This window comes from Artemia franciscana, chromosome 9 (genome assembly GCF_032884065.1).
Source record: "Artemia franciscana chromosome 9, ASM3288406v1, whole genome shotgun sequence".
Classification (NCBI taxonomy): Eukaryota; Metazoa; Arthropoda; class Branchiopoda; order Anostraca; family Artemiidae; genus Artemia; species Artemia franciscana.
The window spans coordinates 3770186-3789749 of NC_088871.1; the positions used below are offsets into that span (position 1 = coordinate 3770186).

The 19564-nt window shown below is 35.6% G+C and overlaps 1 protein-coding gene across 5 annotated transcripts in view; it reads left to right on the forward strand.

Moving 5' to 3' along the window:
* The window catches only part of LOC136030903 (serine/threonine-protein kinase DCLK1-like), a 109905-nt gene that overhangs the window by 53340 nt on the left and 37001 nt on the right, over positions 1-19564 (forward strand). For all 5 annotated transcript variants that reach the window (XM_065709998.1, XM_065709995.1, XM_065709999.1 and 2 more), the window contains exons 6-7: positions 3434-3644; positions 8015-8192. In XM_065709998.1, the coding sequence (XP_065566070.1) occupies positions 3434-3644; positions 8015-8192 (389 nt within the window). The remainder of the gene's footprint in view (positions 1-3433; positions 3645-8014; positions 8193-19564) is intronic.

Below are 19564 nucleotides of genomic sequence, written 5' to 3' on the forward strand. Positions count from 1 at the left end.
TATGAGAAGGGTGAGATAGTTTGTCCTGAGACAACAGATCGCCATAATTTAGTTCTTTGGTTGTTAATTTTAATATGAAATGAGGCTGCACATCGGATAACCTGTTTCTTGCACAGTGCAGGTGATAGCTCCCTCCTAACTCCAGCAAAATGCATATCCCCGCCAAACTCCTCTCGTACCCGTTTGGGTACGTGCACCAAACTTGGTAAACACTACCCTGTGGCTGCTTAATCAATTCCAATGTGTCGAAACAATGCAACTCGTCTTCTAAGAAAAGAGAAAAACACGAGAACTAGTTGGATATTATTATGAAGTTTTAAAAATACTTCCGTCTCCATGGCCACGGGGTTGTATTGTGTATTGTTGTTAAGAATTTACTATGTTTTCCGATCTGTTAATTTTCCGATCTGTTCCGTTCTCTCTTCATGATAGACGTGGTAGTTCATGTCTTGTGTACCTCGACTGAAGTCCTCTCGTTATGAATTTATGTACTTATATAGTATTATTTATTGCAAAACGTTATTTTATAGTCGTTACATGTTTTCATGTCATTGTGCTTTTGTTTCGGGAGTTAAACAAAGAAGTTGCAATGCATTTTATTTTTCGTTAATCTGACTGGACAAGACTTCAAAATAGGTATTTTACTTTGCTCCTGGTCTGGAAACTTCAGCCCATCTTCTTTATTAATGGGTCCGACAGGAGGGCTACGGGGGGAGAGACGCTAAGAACCCTCCTTTGAAGCACACAATATAAAAATGTTTAATTTTGGTTTGTGGCCGATGTCTTATTCGTCGTTGTGTCAACCTCCAAATGAATTGAAGCCTTCCCAAAATAGAATCCTGACTTGAGCCCTGATACTGAAATTATTACGTTCAGTAAAAGAAAAGAAAAGACAACATCTCTTTCAGTTCTTTAAAAAACTACAGGTATATACAATTATATTACAGGTATATACAGGTATATTTTTATGAATATAAAAATAAATCTGATCTTAGATTGTTTGGATTTGTAAGCCGCGCCAAGATAAATGAAGTATGGTATACAAAATATTATCATACGCGGCATCGCTGCATTGAGCAAGAACTCAAATGTATAAAACGTAATATCTATTTCTTTGAATATAAGTAAATATGCTACTTCTGCTAGTGCTACTTGTAATCCCTATTTCTTTATTTTGTTTCTTTTCCCTAATTATGTATTTTATATAAATTAGATGACTTTTTTTTCTTGTCTGGCCGGGATTTATTGAACAAGCGAAAACTTCTAGAGCCCAAGGCAAGTTGTATTTGTATTGTTGTTTCTTCGAGAGAAGAAATTCAATCCTATTCAGGAAATGTAATCACACAAATTTTTGTTTTCCTCTCAAAGGTAATATATTCATCAGTTTTCTGTTTCTCACCAAGTTCTTCTCGTAAAATTTTCATCAAGATAAATTACATAATTCCCCGAAGGGTCGCTTTTCATTCTGTTAGAACTACTTCACGATTCTGTCTGTAAATTATTTTCCTGGCAAAGAAAAAAAAATTCTCTTTAATCTAAAACCCTCTAGAATTTACATCTTTCTCTGCAACACCTTTCAGCTGGACTAAGGACATCTTTAGGAAATAAAATTATTTCTTCTATTGTTTTTTTTAGCTGTTCTGAGACTCCTGGACTCTTTAAAATTAGTGTTTCCTTTTTTGCTTCTTTTTTTTATTTGAAGTGTTTTTTTTTTAATTAATGCAGAAACACCTTTGAATTCCAAAATGTTTTTAACTGTTATAAAAAAAGAAGTTAACAACATTTTGTCAAAATATTTTCAAATATACAAAGATAAAAAAAAGAACGTATAAGGAAAGTTTTTTTCTCTCCCTTTAGAAAAATAGCAACATTCGTGGTGATTTCAGTTGATTTATTTTATAAACCTCTGCCCTAGGGAATCATTGATTATGTATAAAAGTGTTAAAACTTCTTTAGAAGAAATTTAGTTATAACCTTCACGGTGCTACCCTCGAATATCCGAAGGGAGCATTAGGCAATAGAAATAGGTCCAACTATGAAAAAATGTATTTTTAAGTATTTTATCGCAATTGTATAACCAAAAAGCATTTCTAAATAATTTTCGACTTTACTTGGGAAAGTGTAGTCAAGAGACTCAGATGTAGCTCTTTTTGATAGAAATACGTGTTGTGTGGTTAGCCACCCTTGGGAATTATCATTGATTCTGTAAAGAAGGGTTGAAACCACTTAGCAAAATGTAATGTTGCTTCTAAAAAAAGAAGTGAGATCCTAAACTTTCTTGTTAAAAACTGGGCTTTAATTCTTCCTTTTTTGTGGAGAGACAAATGACCCATCTTTTAAAGACCTTATTGATTTTAAAAGCATATTTGACTGAGAATTTGCACCAATTGGATTTGTTTTGCACAATGATCATATATTATTCAAAACCTGATTGGTTCTTTTGTAAGAAATATTAAGCCAGTAAGAAGATATAAAAGAACGAAACTCTTTGTGAGTAGACTCAGTTTCTTTTTGGTTCTACTTTTTCTAATGTCGGTTGATAATATCATAATAAATCATAATGTCGGTTGTAAAAATAGCGACCCCCCAGAGATTTAACTTCAATTTATTCGATTGTATATTTGATACTGTTTCTTAGGTGTAAGATTGTGTTTTAAGATCGGTGATCGTAAACCTCAAAAAAAAAGGGTAAGTTAATCTCAAAGCCTCAACTCTTAACTGGGATCCTATTGAAAATATCCGAAAAAGAAGACTATTTCTACAATGGTACAAAAAAAAAACATTTACGCCCGAGAGAAAGGTGAACGAAAGAAAGGCGTAAAATGAGCTTTCTTGAGAAAGCTTTTGTAATACTTTGTAACTACCCAGTTGCCATGCACTGCCAAAGAAATAGCTACTTAGTGTGTTTTAGCGTCTTCGGTTACTAATATCATCAGCAAGATTACTTGTCCTTGAAGTTTCAGGCGTAATAATTAGACCAAATAATACAAGGCTTCTTGCTAGGGAACAGAGCACTGGGCAACCGTCTAGTTGACAAGATGTCTAAAATCTTATCGTTTTCACGAACTACATTTCTATCCTAATGTTTACTTCAGAGCACATGTGGTAAATGTTATTATTCCTTGTTGCTCGAAATTGTTCAACTAACAAGTGGCATTGTCGATATTTTTTGGTATATGTGGCGGATTTCGAGTCAGTCTGATATGTAACTCCCATAACCCCCAATTTCACCCCTTAAATAGTAAAAATATAAGGAAACCACTTCGAAACTTAAATTTCTCCTAATTTTAGGATTCAAGGTAGCTTGTGAACACTAGCTTGCAGCAATTATCAGGACTTTTTGTCTTTAAACACGGGGTTAAGCTGCGTTTCATATTTGCACTTCCTCTTTTTCATCGATTTATACTTGGTACATTTCTTACTCTTTTTTCAGGAAATCATAACGGTCCGAGCCCGGCTGTGCGGCCTCGCTCACGTGGTAGGGTTAGTCAAGGTACACCAGGAGCTAGATCAAGTTCAACAGGAAATATCTTAGATGTCGCTGACGATGGATTTTCAGTACCTCCGAAAGTGTTAGTATATTACGATGTTGGAAGGACAATAGGAGATGGAAACTTTGCTTTAGTACGAGAATGTCTTGACAAGTAAGATTCGTTGAATTGTTCTTAATTATTTTTCTGGAGGGAGTAGAAAATTATTTACCTTCTGCACTAGTTATTTTGATACCAACCCCTCATTCTGAAAATATTTGACTCGATTCCAGCTTTAAGTCTCGGGTAAATGGGTTCCCGACCTTATTTAAAGAAAGATTATGTGTAAATACCGGCCTTTATTATTTGATTTTTTTTGTATTTTTAGTATAGGACACAACTAAAAGAGGAGAAAAGGCTATTTTTGCTTTATCAATCTTAAAATAACCGATTTGATCTGTTCTAACAAGTCTTATTCAACTCTTGACTGAAGCTGTGCGCCTTCGTGTCCGTCTTGTCGGTTAGACAGATGGGGGCATAATACGAGAAAGCTCTAGCGAAGGAGATAGAAAACAACCATCGACGCTACATTAAAAGTGAATCTAACTCGGCGCACACCCAGGAGAAGGTAGGACCACTGAATATGTACCCTTCCTCTTTCATGTTGGCAACTTTATATTTTCTATATAGTTTGCTGATTTTTGATATTTTTGAAGGTGTCTCCCTCCCCTTCTTAATCGAAGCCCAATATACGTGGCTATGTCCAAACACGAACAACGACTCTGCTCGCATTTTAAGTATATAAGTATATGTATACTCGGTATAAGTATAAGTATAAGTATATCTTATTTTTTTCTCATTTTAAGTATATCTCATGTATATCTCATGTATACTTATGTATATTATGTATATCATGTATATCTTATGTATATCTCATTTTAAGTATAAGTATATCTTAGCTATACGTGGCTATGTCCAAACACGAATAACGACTCTGCTCGCATTTTAAGTATATCTTAGGCTTTATACTCGGATTTACTACCTAAATAGATGTCGGATATTATATATCCTAAATAGATGTCCGATATTATAGAAAGGTCATTGCCATTCATTTGTACCCTCCCTCCCTCCCTCCTTTACACCCCTTTATATCCTCCCTCCTTTATACCCTCCCTCTTTAATGTTGGCAACTTTATGTTTTCTATATAGTTTGCTGATTTTGATATTTTTGAAGGTGTCTCCCTCCCCTTCTTAACCGAAGCCCAATATACGTGGCTATGTCCAAACACGAATAACGACTCTGCTCGCATTTTAAGTATATAAGTATATGTATACTCGGTATAAGTATAAGTATAAGTATATCTTATTTTTTTCTCATTTTAAGTATATCTCATGTATATCTCATGTATACTTATGTATATTATGTATATCATGTATATCTTATGTATATCTCATTTTAAGTATAAGTATATCTTAGGCTTTATACTCGGATTTACTACCTAAATAGATGTCGGATATTATAGAAAGGTCATTGCCATTCATTTGTACACTCACAATGCAAATGGTGGACTCGTAGGGAACGTAAGACAACATAAATGGAGCTCGTAAAAACGTATATAGTAAAGCTAATACGTCTATGAAGAAAACCCGGAAAAAAAACTATTCTAGGTTTTGCCCAAATATCATCTGAAAAAAAAGCAATATTATTACTGAATGTTTCAAGTTCAGAAAGCGTTAACAAGAAACGGGAGAAAGTATCAGTGACTATTATGAAGTCATTTGTGGATATGCAAAAATCTCTTATTGTGTATTTTTGCATGAAGAAATTATAGATCAGTTTGTGTGTGGTTAAAAATAGGAAAACGTGCAAAAATGCTTGCTTTCAAGGGCTGATTTGAAAGTCAAAACTTCTTTGAACATTGCTACTGATAGATTTAATGTTATTGTTGTTATTATTAGTATTGGCCGATTCATCAGCTGAATCGAAGCACAGGCCGCAAGGGCCTATTGTTTTAAACCCCTCCTTACCCCACCCACACAAAAAAAAACACAACCAACTAATTAACTATATGGGTACTAGGGGCAGATTTTCCCCGTACCTATCAAATGCCTTGCCAGCTATTGGACCTTATCTTCCACAGCAACATGTTCCAGCTTAACACTCAACTTGCAAAATATCTCCAGCTGTTATCTGACACCGGCTGGACATTTTTCTAATAGATCACTTCTTGTTTCCTCGGCCATCGGGTATTTTCAGCTCATTGGGGAATCAGCTTTTCCAATTCTAGAGAGGTCATCTCAGAAATTCCCAATTCCTGCAATGGGTCAGATAATCGTTCGTATTTCATAACTTGTGAGTCAAATAAGATGTTTGGCGAGCATGGGATTAATCTTTGGAATTACTCCTTTGTTTCATGTTAGTATATCCAGTTTCATGCATACTGGTATCTCTTTATAATATTGACTGTTGATTCTGAAAGCTTATCTTAATAACCACCTGAAACCAAATTGCTGGCGAACACTTCGCCTCTATCCTACATTGTTCAAAACTTCTCTTTTATTATCTCTTGAAATTTCGTAGAGACGTAAGGTCATTACTTCGAATTTGGTGTAAGTCTTGTGCCTGCTTCTTTCTTCTTCATTTTCCTCCTTCTTGCCAGCTTGATTCATTTTAATCGGTACTCAGTGTATATGTCCCTTAAGGAGGTCATTTAAGCTAGTCTTTCACTATATTGGCCTAAAAACTGAGGGTGTAGTGGTTGGTAACTCGCTTATAAATACGAAACCTAACTAAGACAGATTTACCAGTGCGAACGGCTTTGAATAATTTTTCTGGTGCCAGCAAGTTGCATTAAAATAAACACGGCTCGGTGCATCTTGGGGTCTCTGCATGATATATAGTATTAGTGATAAACGCTAGTCTTATGGTTATGCCACCTGAAACCGATTCGCTGATAAACACTTGACTAAGTCTAGACTTCAAGTCTTGAGTAGACCTAAAAATATTCTAAAAATGCAAAGGTCAATTTTTGTAATCTCCTCTCAGTCTAGTCTGGGAACCTTGCTTTCTCATTGTGGGTAATTTTTCTTTTCTTGAGACTTGTCTTTATGTTGTACGGTGAATTCTAGCCATTTACTCAATTTTTCACAATATTAGCCCAAATACTGAGGGATCTCAAACCACTTTGTTTGTGAAGAGTAGCAGTTGGCAACTTGCTAATAAACAAACGGGTTGAAAACAGGTTAGCAAAAGGAAGGTTGAATTGATAAATTGAGTACCTTGCCACTGGCCATGAGTGTGTTTTTCAGTGCTTAAAGGAAGACTGAAGGCATTTTGGGTGTATATGTGGCCAGAAACTGTAGAAAATAAAAGTGGCTTCCTGACACATAATTCGGGTTTTTTTCAGATTTCTAAGATTTCCTGTGATCCAAGACTTTCTAAGATCTACGATTTTTTAGAAATTCCACTAGAATATTTTTGACAGAATCACTGTCTACTACAACTGCTAACAACTCACCGCAGCACCAAGCTGCCTGAGGCCCACATAGCTACGCACGCTCCTCCTCCATCACGATGAATTAAAAGCCTCCCTCTTTGCACCATCCCAGGAAGTTCTCATTTCCTTTAAATCTATCTTTATGATATCCTCCCATCCCAGACGTGGACGACCTGCTTTCCGCTTAGCCCTAGATGGCCCTAGTAATGTGTACGACGCGTATGTATTAGTCAAGTGAATTGTTGGAAAATAAAGCAATATTAAAAACTTGAGATAGTAATTTGAGTTTGTTAAGTTTTTGGTATTATGTTTTATTTACCTGAAACACTGTATAGTCTGAAATCATATCCTTTTTATTTCTCTGCTATTATCATATTATATTAGTGAATGGGCACACACTGGAAATGATCCTGTTCATAGAGAGAAAATTTTTCCCCAAAAGCTTAGCTATTTTGTTATTTTGTTTTCCCAAAATTTTGAAACATCAACAAGGAAATGGACCATATTTTACTGTGGTAAAACCCAAAGCACTTCTGGTCTTTAAAGAGAAGACTTAAATACCTTAAAACGGATACAACTATTGTTAACAATTAAAAAAAAATTAATTTGGTTTGAATGTGATTGAAATGTGTGTTCAAACTAAAATGTGGTTGTTTTATTCAAATTCCTTTAATCACCAAGTTACAAAAATGATGGTCCCAGCAGACTTTCCATAGAAGAAAAGGAATAGAAAATGATTTGTTCTTAGTAATATGATATTGAAAGTTTTCAGCAACCGCTGTGGGACTATCATAAGCTTCAATGCTCTCTTATTAGAGCCAGCTACGAAGTAAGTTCTATCCCAAACTTCAAGGACTGAATTCTCAATCGAAAGATCCAAACCCAATATCCAGGCAGTGCACCTGTACTGAAAACATAGTTTTAAGCATATCACTAAATACAATAATTATGACTCATGGTATGCCGACATTAATTGATGCAAATAGATGAGCCGCATTTTTGTTTCTTCCTTATTTTATAGAATTAATTGGTCTAATTTGATTCCAGATCGTCAAAGCTGAAGTTAGCACTGAAAGTTATCGATAAATCTCGTTGTCATGGCAAGGAAGTGGTTGTTGAAAGTGAAGTTGCTATACTAAGGCGAACCAATCATGCAAATATAGTACGGCTTTATAGGGATTTTGACTTCCCTGATAAGCTTTGTCTAGTCATGGAGTATGTACCGGTAAGTCATAGAACCATGTTCCGTTGTCAATCTCGTTATCATGGCAAGGAAGTGGTTGTTGAAAGGGAAGTTGCTATACTAAGGCGAACCAATCATGCAAATATAGTACGGCTTTATAGGGATTTCGACTTCCCTGATAAGCTTTGTCTAGTCATGGAGTATGTACCGGTAAGTCATAGAACCATGTTCCGTTGTCAATCTCGTTATCATGGCAAGGAAGTGGTTGTTGAAAGTGAAGTTGCTATACTAAGGCGAACCAATCATGCAAATATAGTACGGCTTTATAGGGATTTCGACTTCCCTGATAAGCTTTGTCTAGTCATGGAGTATGTACCGGTAAGTCATAGAACCATGTTCCGTTGTCAATCTCGTTATCATGGCAAGGAAGTGGTTGTTGAAAGGGAAGTTGCTATACTAAGGCGAACCAATCATGCAAATATAGTACGGCTTTATAGGGATTTTGACTTCCCTGATAAACTTTGCCTCCTTGCACAAGTATGCAGTATAGTGTATGTTGGCGAAAATGAATTAACAGTATAAGAAGAAATTAATTGTCTAAATCCTACTATGGCTTTAAGGGGACTTCAACTTCGCTGTAAAATTTTTCTAATCATGGAGCGTGTCATAGTACATCATATGTAAACATACTAATGCGGAAAAGTTTCAGGGCTGATTCTCGTCCTTTCTTGGTCCATCGGAGAATCCACCACTAAAAAGATTGATACAAATCTACAAATATCGAAAATATCTTTTTTTGGTTATTAGACACACCCTCCCCCTCCCCGGAACAACCTTCGTTGCCTATCATGTAAACGGGTCTTAGCGTCTAAAGCTATAGAATTGCCCACAGCAAAGAGTCATGAGGGTTTAATGTATTATCATTTATTTATTTATTTTTTCCCAGAGGCTATTCATATGGAAGAGTGGGTGGTATAAACTTTGGTGGATGCTCATTGGGTTGCAAATTAAAAGCTCTAGTATCCTTTCTAAGAGGTCTTAAAGACATGGTTAAACTCTGTAACAAGTACTCAATCTTTTGGGGACGTTTCATGGATGACCTAATGTCACTTTGGCATTATAGGAAAATGAACTTGGGGTTTTTTAGATCACCTTAATACATATGATAGAAATTTACAGTTTACCTTAAAAATTGAAATTGCAAATAAATACCATTCCTAGATGTGTTAATTATTCGTAGCATAGATAAACTAAATTTTACTATTTACAGAAAACCAACACAAAACTATAGATATTTGCATTTTAAATCAAACCACCCCCACAGGTTAAAAGAGCTGTCGTAATCTCTCTTGTCAATCGTGCCCTAAACATTTGTTCTGATCCCTACATCACAACAGAACTAGCCTTTTTAGGGACATACTTTTTGGAAATGGGTATCCTATTTTATTCATGAGTAGTAGAATTAATCGCAGACTGAAAAGACACTCCCATAAAATCAATGGTAGTTTACCATATGAGAATCCCGATAAGCCCTCAAATATAATTTACCTCCCATACATCCCAAAAATCACTACGAATCTTAAAAATTTTTGCACACAAAATAATCTGTATTTACCGATCAAATATAATTTACCTCCCATACATCCCAAAAATCACTACGAATCTTAAAAATTTTTGCACACAAAATAATCTGTATTTACCGATCAAATATAATTTACCTCCCATACATCCCAAAAATCACTACGAATCTTAAAAATTTTTGCACACAAAATAATCTGTATTTACCGATAATTTCAAAATAGTAAATTTCCTAAAATCTGGTAAAGATAAAACCCAGTTACTCGCCAAAGAGGGGTCTATCAAATACCGTGCGACTGTGGTAAATACTATGCAGATGGAACCCCCCAGAATTTAGAGAAACGCCTACAACAGCATAAAGATGATATTACCAAATCTCTAAATTCTAATATTGCTTCTGTTTCTTTTGATTCTGCTTTAAGCAGCCATGTGTTTGAAAATCCTAGCCACAAATACTTTTTGAAGAATCCGCCCTTATTAGCAATGACTTAGGCATAAAGCCAGCATTAGGAATTAATAATAATATTTCCTTAAGTAGGGACTTGGGGGAATATTTACTAAATGCTCTATAGACAAATTTAATTAAGAACAATCATACAAAATATTAAAAAAAGCAGTAGACATTAACTCAGAAGCAATCACAAGAAGACCTTTGAGGTCAGCTGCCAAAAAGGCTTGATTAGCAATGAAAATGTGTTTTAGTTATTCTTCTTTCATTGAATGAATTGCCTTGTTTCACCTCACTTTGATTATCAGTCCTGGCTGAACTTCGCTGAAGTAAGGATGCTGGGACTGTTTTAAAAAAAAATTCATTTTAGTTTTAATGGTCGTAGGTTGTTATAAGTCTTTTTCACTGTTGTTAGTGAGGGATAGATGCCTCAAAGAGTACATTTTAATGCCAAAACATCCTAACCCTCATTGAGCCTTAAGATGAATACATAATTAGTTCTAAGAAAGGGGTGGGGGGGTAGAAATTGATATTTAACCCCACTTGATTTTTGGGAACATTTGTGGTCTATACTGTTGCTATGAAAGTAAAGAACAACATAAAACTCCAATACTAGCATAATTCGTTCCGTATAGGAAGGCGATTGCCCCTTCCTCATCCCCAACTTCCCCCTCGTCTTCGTAGAAACTTTGGAGAATGCTCATTCGATCCGAAAATTAGAGTTCTTGTCCTTTATTGTAAGTCAAAAGTGAGTGGAGACCAATCAGCCCCTGTCCTAAAACTGTTTTTAAATCCGGTCCTCTGTAACCCCATTAGAACATCTGATCGACATTTTGAGGTTGTATATTGTTTACTTTCTCTGTGGCTGCTCAATTTTGCATGTGGGGGAATTTTCCATGGGGGGAGTGTGGATTGAAACGCTGGCTCCCCATGTAAACTTGTGTAAGTTAACATAATTTTAAAAGACATATTTAGTTTCTTTTACGTTCAAAAACGTTTTGAGAATGGATTCGTTAAATTCCACAAGTGTACAAATCCATCTCAATATTTGCTTTTTATTCCAATCTTTTCATTTCTCTCTTTTTAATATATAACACAGCATATTGTTTTTATTACCAACGCTGTTCTTACTCTCTTTCCAAGAATAGATGGTCTATGATGGATTTACTAATCCTTTTTTCCTTAGAGAATGTCATTCCTTTTCCATTAGGTCCATATCTATGACAAAAGAAATTAGGAAAGGAAAATACATGACTTGGCCCTTGTAATGGGTTTCCCACGGAGGCATAAGAGGAAAATAATCAGGATAAGTTTTGTGTCCAATCACCTTGTTTCCGTGTATTTGTGAGACAAGAAATGGGACTTGCGAAAAACGGAAAAGCTGATCTTATTCTCTAAAGGGCAAAGCTCATCTAAACAAGCTATTTAAGACAAAAAAAGGAAATGATTCTATTTATCCGTGTGTGCCTTCTTGTACTTAATACTTAAAAAGATGATTTTAAGAAACAAAAACTTGATTGGTTTGTTCAATTCTCAAAAGTTGATTGACTATTTTGTTTGACTCGAATGCAATAAGACGTTTTTTTTATTCATGTGACGCGAAGCCCATTTGTGGGGTGAGAAGGGATTGGAGGGTGACGAGTGTCAGCCTCTTATAGGTTCCAGTTTATGAACTCATGACCATATATTTTTCTTTTTCTGACTGAATGTTATTTTATAAGATTCTTAAAAGATTGTTAGTATTGGATTATTATTTTTGCTTATTTATTTGCCTCTTTCTCACAGTTACTTCGTTATGCAAGGATTTGTAGTAATTATATTGATTTTAAAAATAGATGTAAAATCTTAAGCCAAAAATTGATATCAAGAGGTTTTTCTGCAAATAAATTAACTTGGCAATTTAAAAAAATTAGTTTTCATTATAACGAACTTTTAAATAAATATCAAAAGAATTATCTGGAAATACTTAAAGTAATTTTCAACTAATTTCGGATGTTCGACAATTGATGATGCAGCGCCATTTATTTTGCATTGTGTTTCTAATAGAGCGGATTTTTTTTTTAAAAATAGCCACATGGTAAAGATGAATTCTATAATTGTTTAGTTCATTAATTTTTTTTTTTTGCAATGTGTTAATATTTGTGATTTGATAAATTTTATCATATTTAGTTTACCTATTGTTGCTAAAAAGAGGTCTATATTAACAGGATAAGCTTGTTTTGGTGTTACTTGGTTGTTTTACATTTGCTGTTTTTTTTCATAGGCATGTATTTTGGGGGTGATACCTGACACGGGGATGCCATGGATATTCTGTGGTAGCCACAAACTTGGCTGGGTAGAAAATTTAAAGTGACGAAACCCTGTAGGCCAGTGTATTCTCCTGATGAGCCCTTGTGTTGGGTTGTTGCCTCTGAATTATTTGTCTTTATTATTTTTTCTATTGTTTGGTAAATGACGACTTATACTTATTGACGACATGACTGCCTGTCCATGTATTATTCTTTATGGCTGATTGTGTTTGGCTATGCTGTTTGGCCTATGTGATTGTATGGATGAGTAGTGTTAAGGCCTCATTCAAGTGCTGGTCTATATGAATCACTAATTTAGGAAAACAGTCTTCCTTTTCTCCTTATCTCTTTTTTTTTTTTATGTGTTTGGGCTGTTGCATTGGTGATTTCTCTTTTTATGATATATATATATATATATATATATATATATATATATATATATATATATATATATATATATATATATATATATATATATATATATATATATATATGTGTGTATGTATGTATATATATATGTAAATTGACGTTCCTTCTCGGTAAAAATAGGAAATTTCACTTTTTTAGTAGGTTGGCTTGAAACATATGCTCGAGGATTTTTGATATGTTGAATTTGACGACGAAATTTTTATCAAGACTACTCCCCTTTATCTTTATTTCCCCCTGTTCCTAAAATAATATAAAATTTCTCTGGCTGATAATTTCTATGAGTAATAACAAACTGAATGAATTTTAAAAATTTGAAATCATCATGAAAATCAGTTTTTCTTGTGTATATATTGTTGTATGTTTGGTACTGTGAATTACTTGAAAATACAGGTACAGTTACCATTGTGCCTGTGCTATGATAGACTTGGGTACTGTACAAAATATAGAAGCGAACGCTTACCGTGGCCAGACACAGAGGGAAAACTTGAGAGAAAAAAATAAAAACAAAAAAAGAACAACAACAAATATTGGGTTCCTGCATTCCAGTAAAAAGAAAAGAAAAGGCGACCATCCTGACATATATTTCATCTCTATAATACTAGACGTCTTCGGTGTTAAGAAAAGAAATAATCCAAAACACAACAATTCAAGACAGAAAAAGGACACAATGTAAAATAAAAAGTATGATAAAAGAGATCAAACCAACGCATATATACAAATTCCACTCTATAATCAAACAGTTCGTGGTAACGAACTGTAAGTAAGGAGCGACCCGGCTCAATAGTAACCGAAACTCTAAAAAAACGGAATGTTGATATGAATAGATATACCAAAAGAATTGGCTTATTATGCTTATTTCAACTATATAAGTTTCATCAAGTTCAGTCATACCCATCAAAAATTACGAGCCTGAGAAAATTTGCCTGATTTTTGAGAAAGGGGGACACACCCACTAAAAGTCATAGAATCTTAATGAAAAATCACACCATCAGATTCAGCATATCAGAGAACCACACTGTAGATGTTTCAAGCTCCTATCTGCAAAAATATGAAATTTCGTATTTTTATGGCACTGGGTATTAACCAAGTGACATATAGCGATTGAAAATTCTGTCAGTCTGACTGTCGGTCTGTCCGTCGGTCTGTCCCGGTTTTGTTACTTTAGGCACTTCCAGGTAAGCTAGGACGATGAAATTTGGCAGGTGTATCAGGGACCGAACCACATTAAATTAGAAATAGTCGTTTTCCCGATTTGACCATCTGGGGGGGGTGTGTGGTTAATTCGGAAAAATAGAAAAAATGAAGTATTTAGCTTACGAACGGGTGATGGGATCTTAATAAAATTTCATGCTTGGAAGAATATCGTGTCTCAGAGCTCTTATTTTAAATCCTGACCAGATCCGGTGACATTGGAGGGGGGAACCTAAAATCTTGGAAAACGCTTATAGTGGAAGGAATCGGGATGAACTGTGGTGGGAAAAATACGCAGAAGTCCTAGACACGGGATTGACATAACCAGAACGGATGTGCTCTGTTCGTGTTAGTTGGGGGGGGGGTTAATTCTGAAAACTTCGAAAAAATTAGGTATTTTTAACTTACGAAGGAGTGCTCGGATCTTAATGAAATTTGAAGTTTGGAAGGATATTGTGTCTCGGAGCTCTTATTTTAAATCCAGATTGGATCCGGTGACATTGGGGGAGTTGGGGGGATTTAAAATCTTGGAAAAGCTTAGAGTGGAGGGATCGGGATGAAACTTGATGGAAAAAATAAGCACAAGTCCTACATACGTGATTGACATAACCAGAATGGATCCGCTCTCTTTGAGCGAGTTGGTGAGGGGGGAGGGCTGATTCTGAAAAATTAGAAAAAATGAGGTATTTTTAACTTACGATAAAGTGATCGGATCTTAATGAAATTTGATGTTTGGAAGGATATCGTGTTTCAGAGCTCTTATTTTAAATCCCGACCGGATCCGGTGACATCGGGGGGAGTTGGGAGGGGGACATAACCGGAACGGATCCGCTCTCTTTTGGGGGAGATGGGGAGGGGGAATAAGCACAAGTTATAGATACGAGATTGACATAATTGGCACGGATCTGTTCTTGTTGGGGGAGCTGGGGGTTGTTAATTTGGAAAAAAATTAGAAAAATAGAGGTATTTTCAAACAGTTCGTGGTAACGAACTGTAGTAAGGAGCGATCCGGCTCAATAGTAGCCAAAACTCTAAAAAATTGAATTTTGATATCAATAGCTACATCAAAAGAATCGCATTTTAATGATGATTTTAAATATATACGTTTCATCAAGTTTAGTCTTACCCATCAAAAGTTACGAGCCTGAGAAAATTTGCCTTATTTAGGAAAATAGGGGGAAACACCCCCTAAAAGTCGTAGGATCTTAACGAAAATGACACCATCAGATTCAGCGTATCAGAGAACCTTATTGTAGAAGTTTTTTGCCAGAAGACAAATCACGGGTGCGTGTTTATTTGTTTTTTTTTTTCCCTGGGGTCATCGTATCGACCCAGTGGTCCTAGAGTTTCGCGAGAGGGCTCATTCGAACGGAAATTAAAATTCTAGTGCCCTTTTTAAGTGACCAAAAAATTGGAGGGCATCTAGGGCCCCTCCCACGCTCATTTTTTCCCAAAGTCAACGGATCAAAATTTTGAGATAGCCATTTTGTTCAGCATAGTCGAAAACCATAATAACTATGTCTTTGGGAATGACTTACTCCCCCACAGTCCCTGGGGGAGGGGCTGCAAGTTACAAACTTCGACCAGTGTTTACATATAATAATGGTTATTGGGAAGTGTACAGACGTTTTCAGGGGGATTTTTTTGATTTTGGGGGTAGGGTTGAGGGGAGGGGGCTATGTGTGAGGATCTTTCTTTGGAGAAATATGTCGTGGGGGAAGAAAAATTCAATGAAAAGGGCGCATGGCGCAGGACGAATCTGGTCACGTTAGAAAAAAACGTCAAATTCAGAGCTTAATATACAATGCTGGGTGTTCGGAGCCTCTCTATTATGGAGTATAATTTGAAAATAACACAACTATACGAGCGATAAAACATATATATATACCACAACCATAACTCAACTAACGAAAGAACTGCTAAGAGATAACACAACTATAAAGCGAAAACAGGTGAAAACTAAATGGAAAATAAACGAACTAAGAGGTAGTCGAAAAACCTTATAACTATGTCTTTGGGGACGACTTACTCCCCCACAGTTCCCGTGGGAGGGGTTACAAGTTCAAAACTTTGACCAGTGCTTACATATAGTAATGGTTATTGGGAAGTGTACAGGGGTTTTCAGGGGGATTTTTTGGTTGGATGCAGGGGTTGAGAAGAGGGGGATATGCTGGGGGAACTTTCCATCGAGGAATTTGTCATGGGGGAAGAAATTTTTCATAAAGGGAGCGCAGGATTTACTAGCATTACTTAAAAAAAAAACAATGAAAAAGTTTTTTTTCAGCTGGAAGTAAGCAGCAGCATTAAAACTTAAAAAGAACAGAAATTATTACCCATATGAGGGGCTCACCTCCTCCTAATACCTCGCTCTTTACTCTAAAGTATTTCTGGTAATTTCAACTATTTATTCTGCGGCTTTTGTGATTCAGGGATCATTCTTAATGAATTGGGACAAAATTTAAGCTTTAGTGTAAAGAGCGAGGTACTGACGAGGGGGCAAACCCCCTCATATATGTAATAAAAACATAAGAATACAAAAGTTCTTTACGTAAGCAAATTTATAAGTTACGTATATCTTTTACTTATAAAAAGATTCGAAAAAAATTAAAAGTTCTAGTTGCCTTTTTAATTAACCGAAAATCGGAGGGCAACTAGGCTTCCTCCCCCGCTCTTTTTTCTCAAAATCATTCGATCAAAATTATGAGAAAGCCATTTAGCCAAAAAAAAAAAAAAAATATATACAAATTTCGTTTTAATTATTCCTCTGCGGAGAGCCAAAATCAAAACATGCATTGATTCAAAAACGTTCAGAAATTAAATAAAAAAACAAGTTTTTTAAATGAAAGTAAGGAGCGACATTAAAACTTAAAACGAACAGAAATTACTCCGTATATGAAAGGGGCTTTTCCTTCTCAACGCCCCGCTCTTTACGCTAAAGTTTTTTTACTGTTTTAAAATGTAGAGTTAAGAGAAAGAGTCAAACTTTAGCGTAAAGAGCGGGGCGTTGAGAAGGAAAAGCCCCTTTCATATACGGAGTAATTTCTGTTCGTTTTAAGTTTTAATGTCGCTCCTTACTTTCATTTAAAAAACTTGTTTTTTTTTATTTAATTAACTTAAGAACGGGTGACCGAACCTTAATGAAATTTGATATTTAGAAGGAACTCGTGTCTCAGAGCTCTTATTTAAAATCCCGACCAGATCTGTTGACATTGGGGGGAGTTGGAGGGGGAACCGAAAATCTTTGAAAACGCTTATAAATGTCGTAGATACGTGATTTACGTAACCTGACTGGATCCGCTTTCTTTTGGGGAGTTAGGTGGTGGGGTTGAGTGCTTTGGCGAGTTTGGTGCTTTTGGACGTGCTAGGACGATAAAAATTGGTAGGCGTGTCAGGGAGCTGCACAAATTGACTTGATAAAGTCGTTTTGCCCGATTTGACCATCTGGGGGGCTGAAGGGAGAGGAAAAATTGGAAAAATTGAGGTATTTTTAACTTACGAGTGGGTGACTGGATCTTAATGAATTTTGATATTTAGAAGGACCTCGTGACTTAGAGCTCTTATTTTAAATCCCGACTGGCATTAAGCCTCTTATTTTCCTTTTAAAGCAATCTATTGATTCTTAGAATCTTGCCAGAGCTCACACCATATGAGCTCTTGGCTCTTGGCTCTTCCGACCTCATCACAAGTGCCATATGAACTCTTAGCTCTTGTTTGTCAGAAGAAAGATCACGGGTGCGTGTATCTTTTTTATTATTGTTTTTTTTTTCAGGGGTGATCGTATTTACCCGATGGTCCTAGAATATCGCGAGATGGTTCATTCGAACGGAAATTAAAAGTTATAGTGCCCTTTTTAAGTGTCACGAAAATTGGAGGGCAAGTAGGTCCCCTCCTATGCTCATTTTCTCTCAAAGTCACCGGATAAAATTTTTTAGATGGCCATTTTGTCTAGAATAGTCGAAAAATCCAATAACTATGTCTTTGAGGATGATTTAATCCCCGTCGCTCCCCGGGGGAAGGCTGCAAGCTATGAACTTTGCCCATGGTTTACATATAATTTTGTTTCTTGGGAAGTATATAGACGTTTTCAGGGGGGATTTTTTCTGGTGGTGCGGGTCTGGGGGAGGGGGTTACGTGGTAGGATCTTTCCATGAAGGAATTTTTCATGAGGGAAGAGAATTTTTCCATGAAGGGGTTGCCGGATTTCCCAGTTGTATTGAAAAAATGATCAGATATTAAATAAAAAACACTTTTTTTTAAAACTGAAAGTGGAATAACATTAAAACTTAAGATGAAAAAAAATATTATGTATATGAGGGGGTTTGCCCCCTCGTCAATTCCTCCCTCTTTTCGCAAATTTTTTTTACGCTAAAGTCAATACCTCATAATGTATGTGAGGGGGGTGAACCACCTCATATACGTAATAATTTCTGTTGGTTTTAATTTTAATGTTGCTCCTTACTTTCAGTTGGAAAAACTTGCTTTTTTTTTTAATGAACACACAAAGCAACCTCTTTTGTGCAGTTACTTTTGTGCTTCTGTTATTGTTTTCTTTCTTTTTCTTTCTACTGGCCATGTTGTTTTGTTTGTTTTTGTTTTGTCGTGTTACCGGTTGTTTTGTTTTTGTCTCGAGATTTCTTTCTCTTTGTCTAGTCTTGGATTCCCCTCCCAATTGCTTTAGCTGTGTACACCTATGATTAGCTTGTTCAATACGCTTCTCATTAAGTTAAAAGAAAAGATGTTGTCCCCTCTGGGCCAATATTATGTTTATTCATACTTGAAAACCGCGATTCGCCAGGATATTTCTTTTAGTTGATTAAAAAACTTTATATGGCATTACTGCATTTTCGTCAGTGTTGCCACTTCGACCGTGTAGATAAATAAGCAAAACTGCTTAGCTAAATTTGGCAACGCTTTTGTATATAAAATCTCGAAATTTTATAAAGTGTTGGTTCTTGGTTCCCAAAAACTGTTTTCAAATGAGAACTATAGCCTTTTAAGCTGTTTTGTGCCATATGTTTTAGCTTGTTTTTTGCTGATTTTTCATCTGCATTTTTTTTATTCGTCGTCTGCTACTGTCAAGAACTGCATAACTGCACTTTGAGATGTTTTTCGTTCAAAATTGAATTTTCGATTGTTTTAGTTTTTTTAAAAGACATCCATGGCGGTTTAAGTTTCCAGTTAATCATTTCAAACAATTAAATTTCATTTTCACTGTCCTTGGTACTTAAGGGAGAGCTGTGTAGCTCAAACGTTAGGTCGACTGTAATGTTACACGTTTCAGACAAAAAAAATGTATCTGATACCAAACTAAAACAGTAATTATTTTGACATTCACTGTTCTATTATGGTTTTTAATAATGTCTTACTGCGTATCCTTCGGAATTTAATTTTCTTAGTGAAAGCTAACGACCTATTTCTAATCTAAAATTACGGGATGAAGCTAGGAGAAGTCTAAGTTTATTGATCAGTCGTTCGTGGCG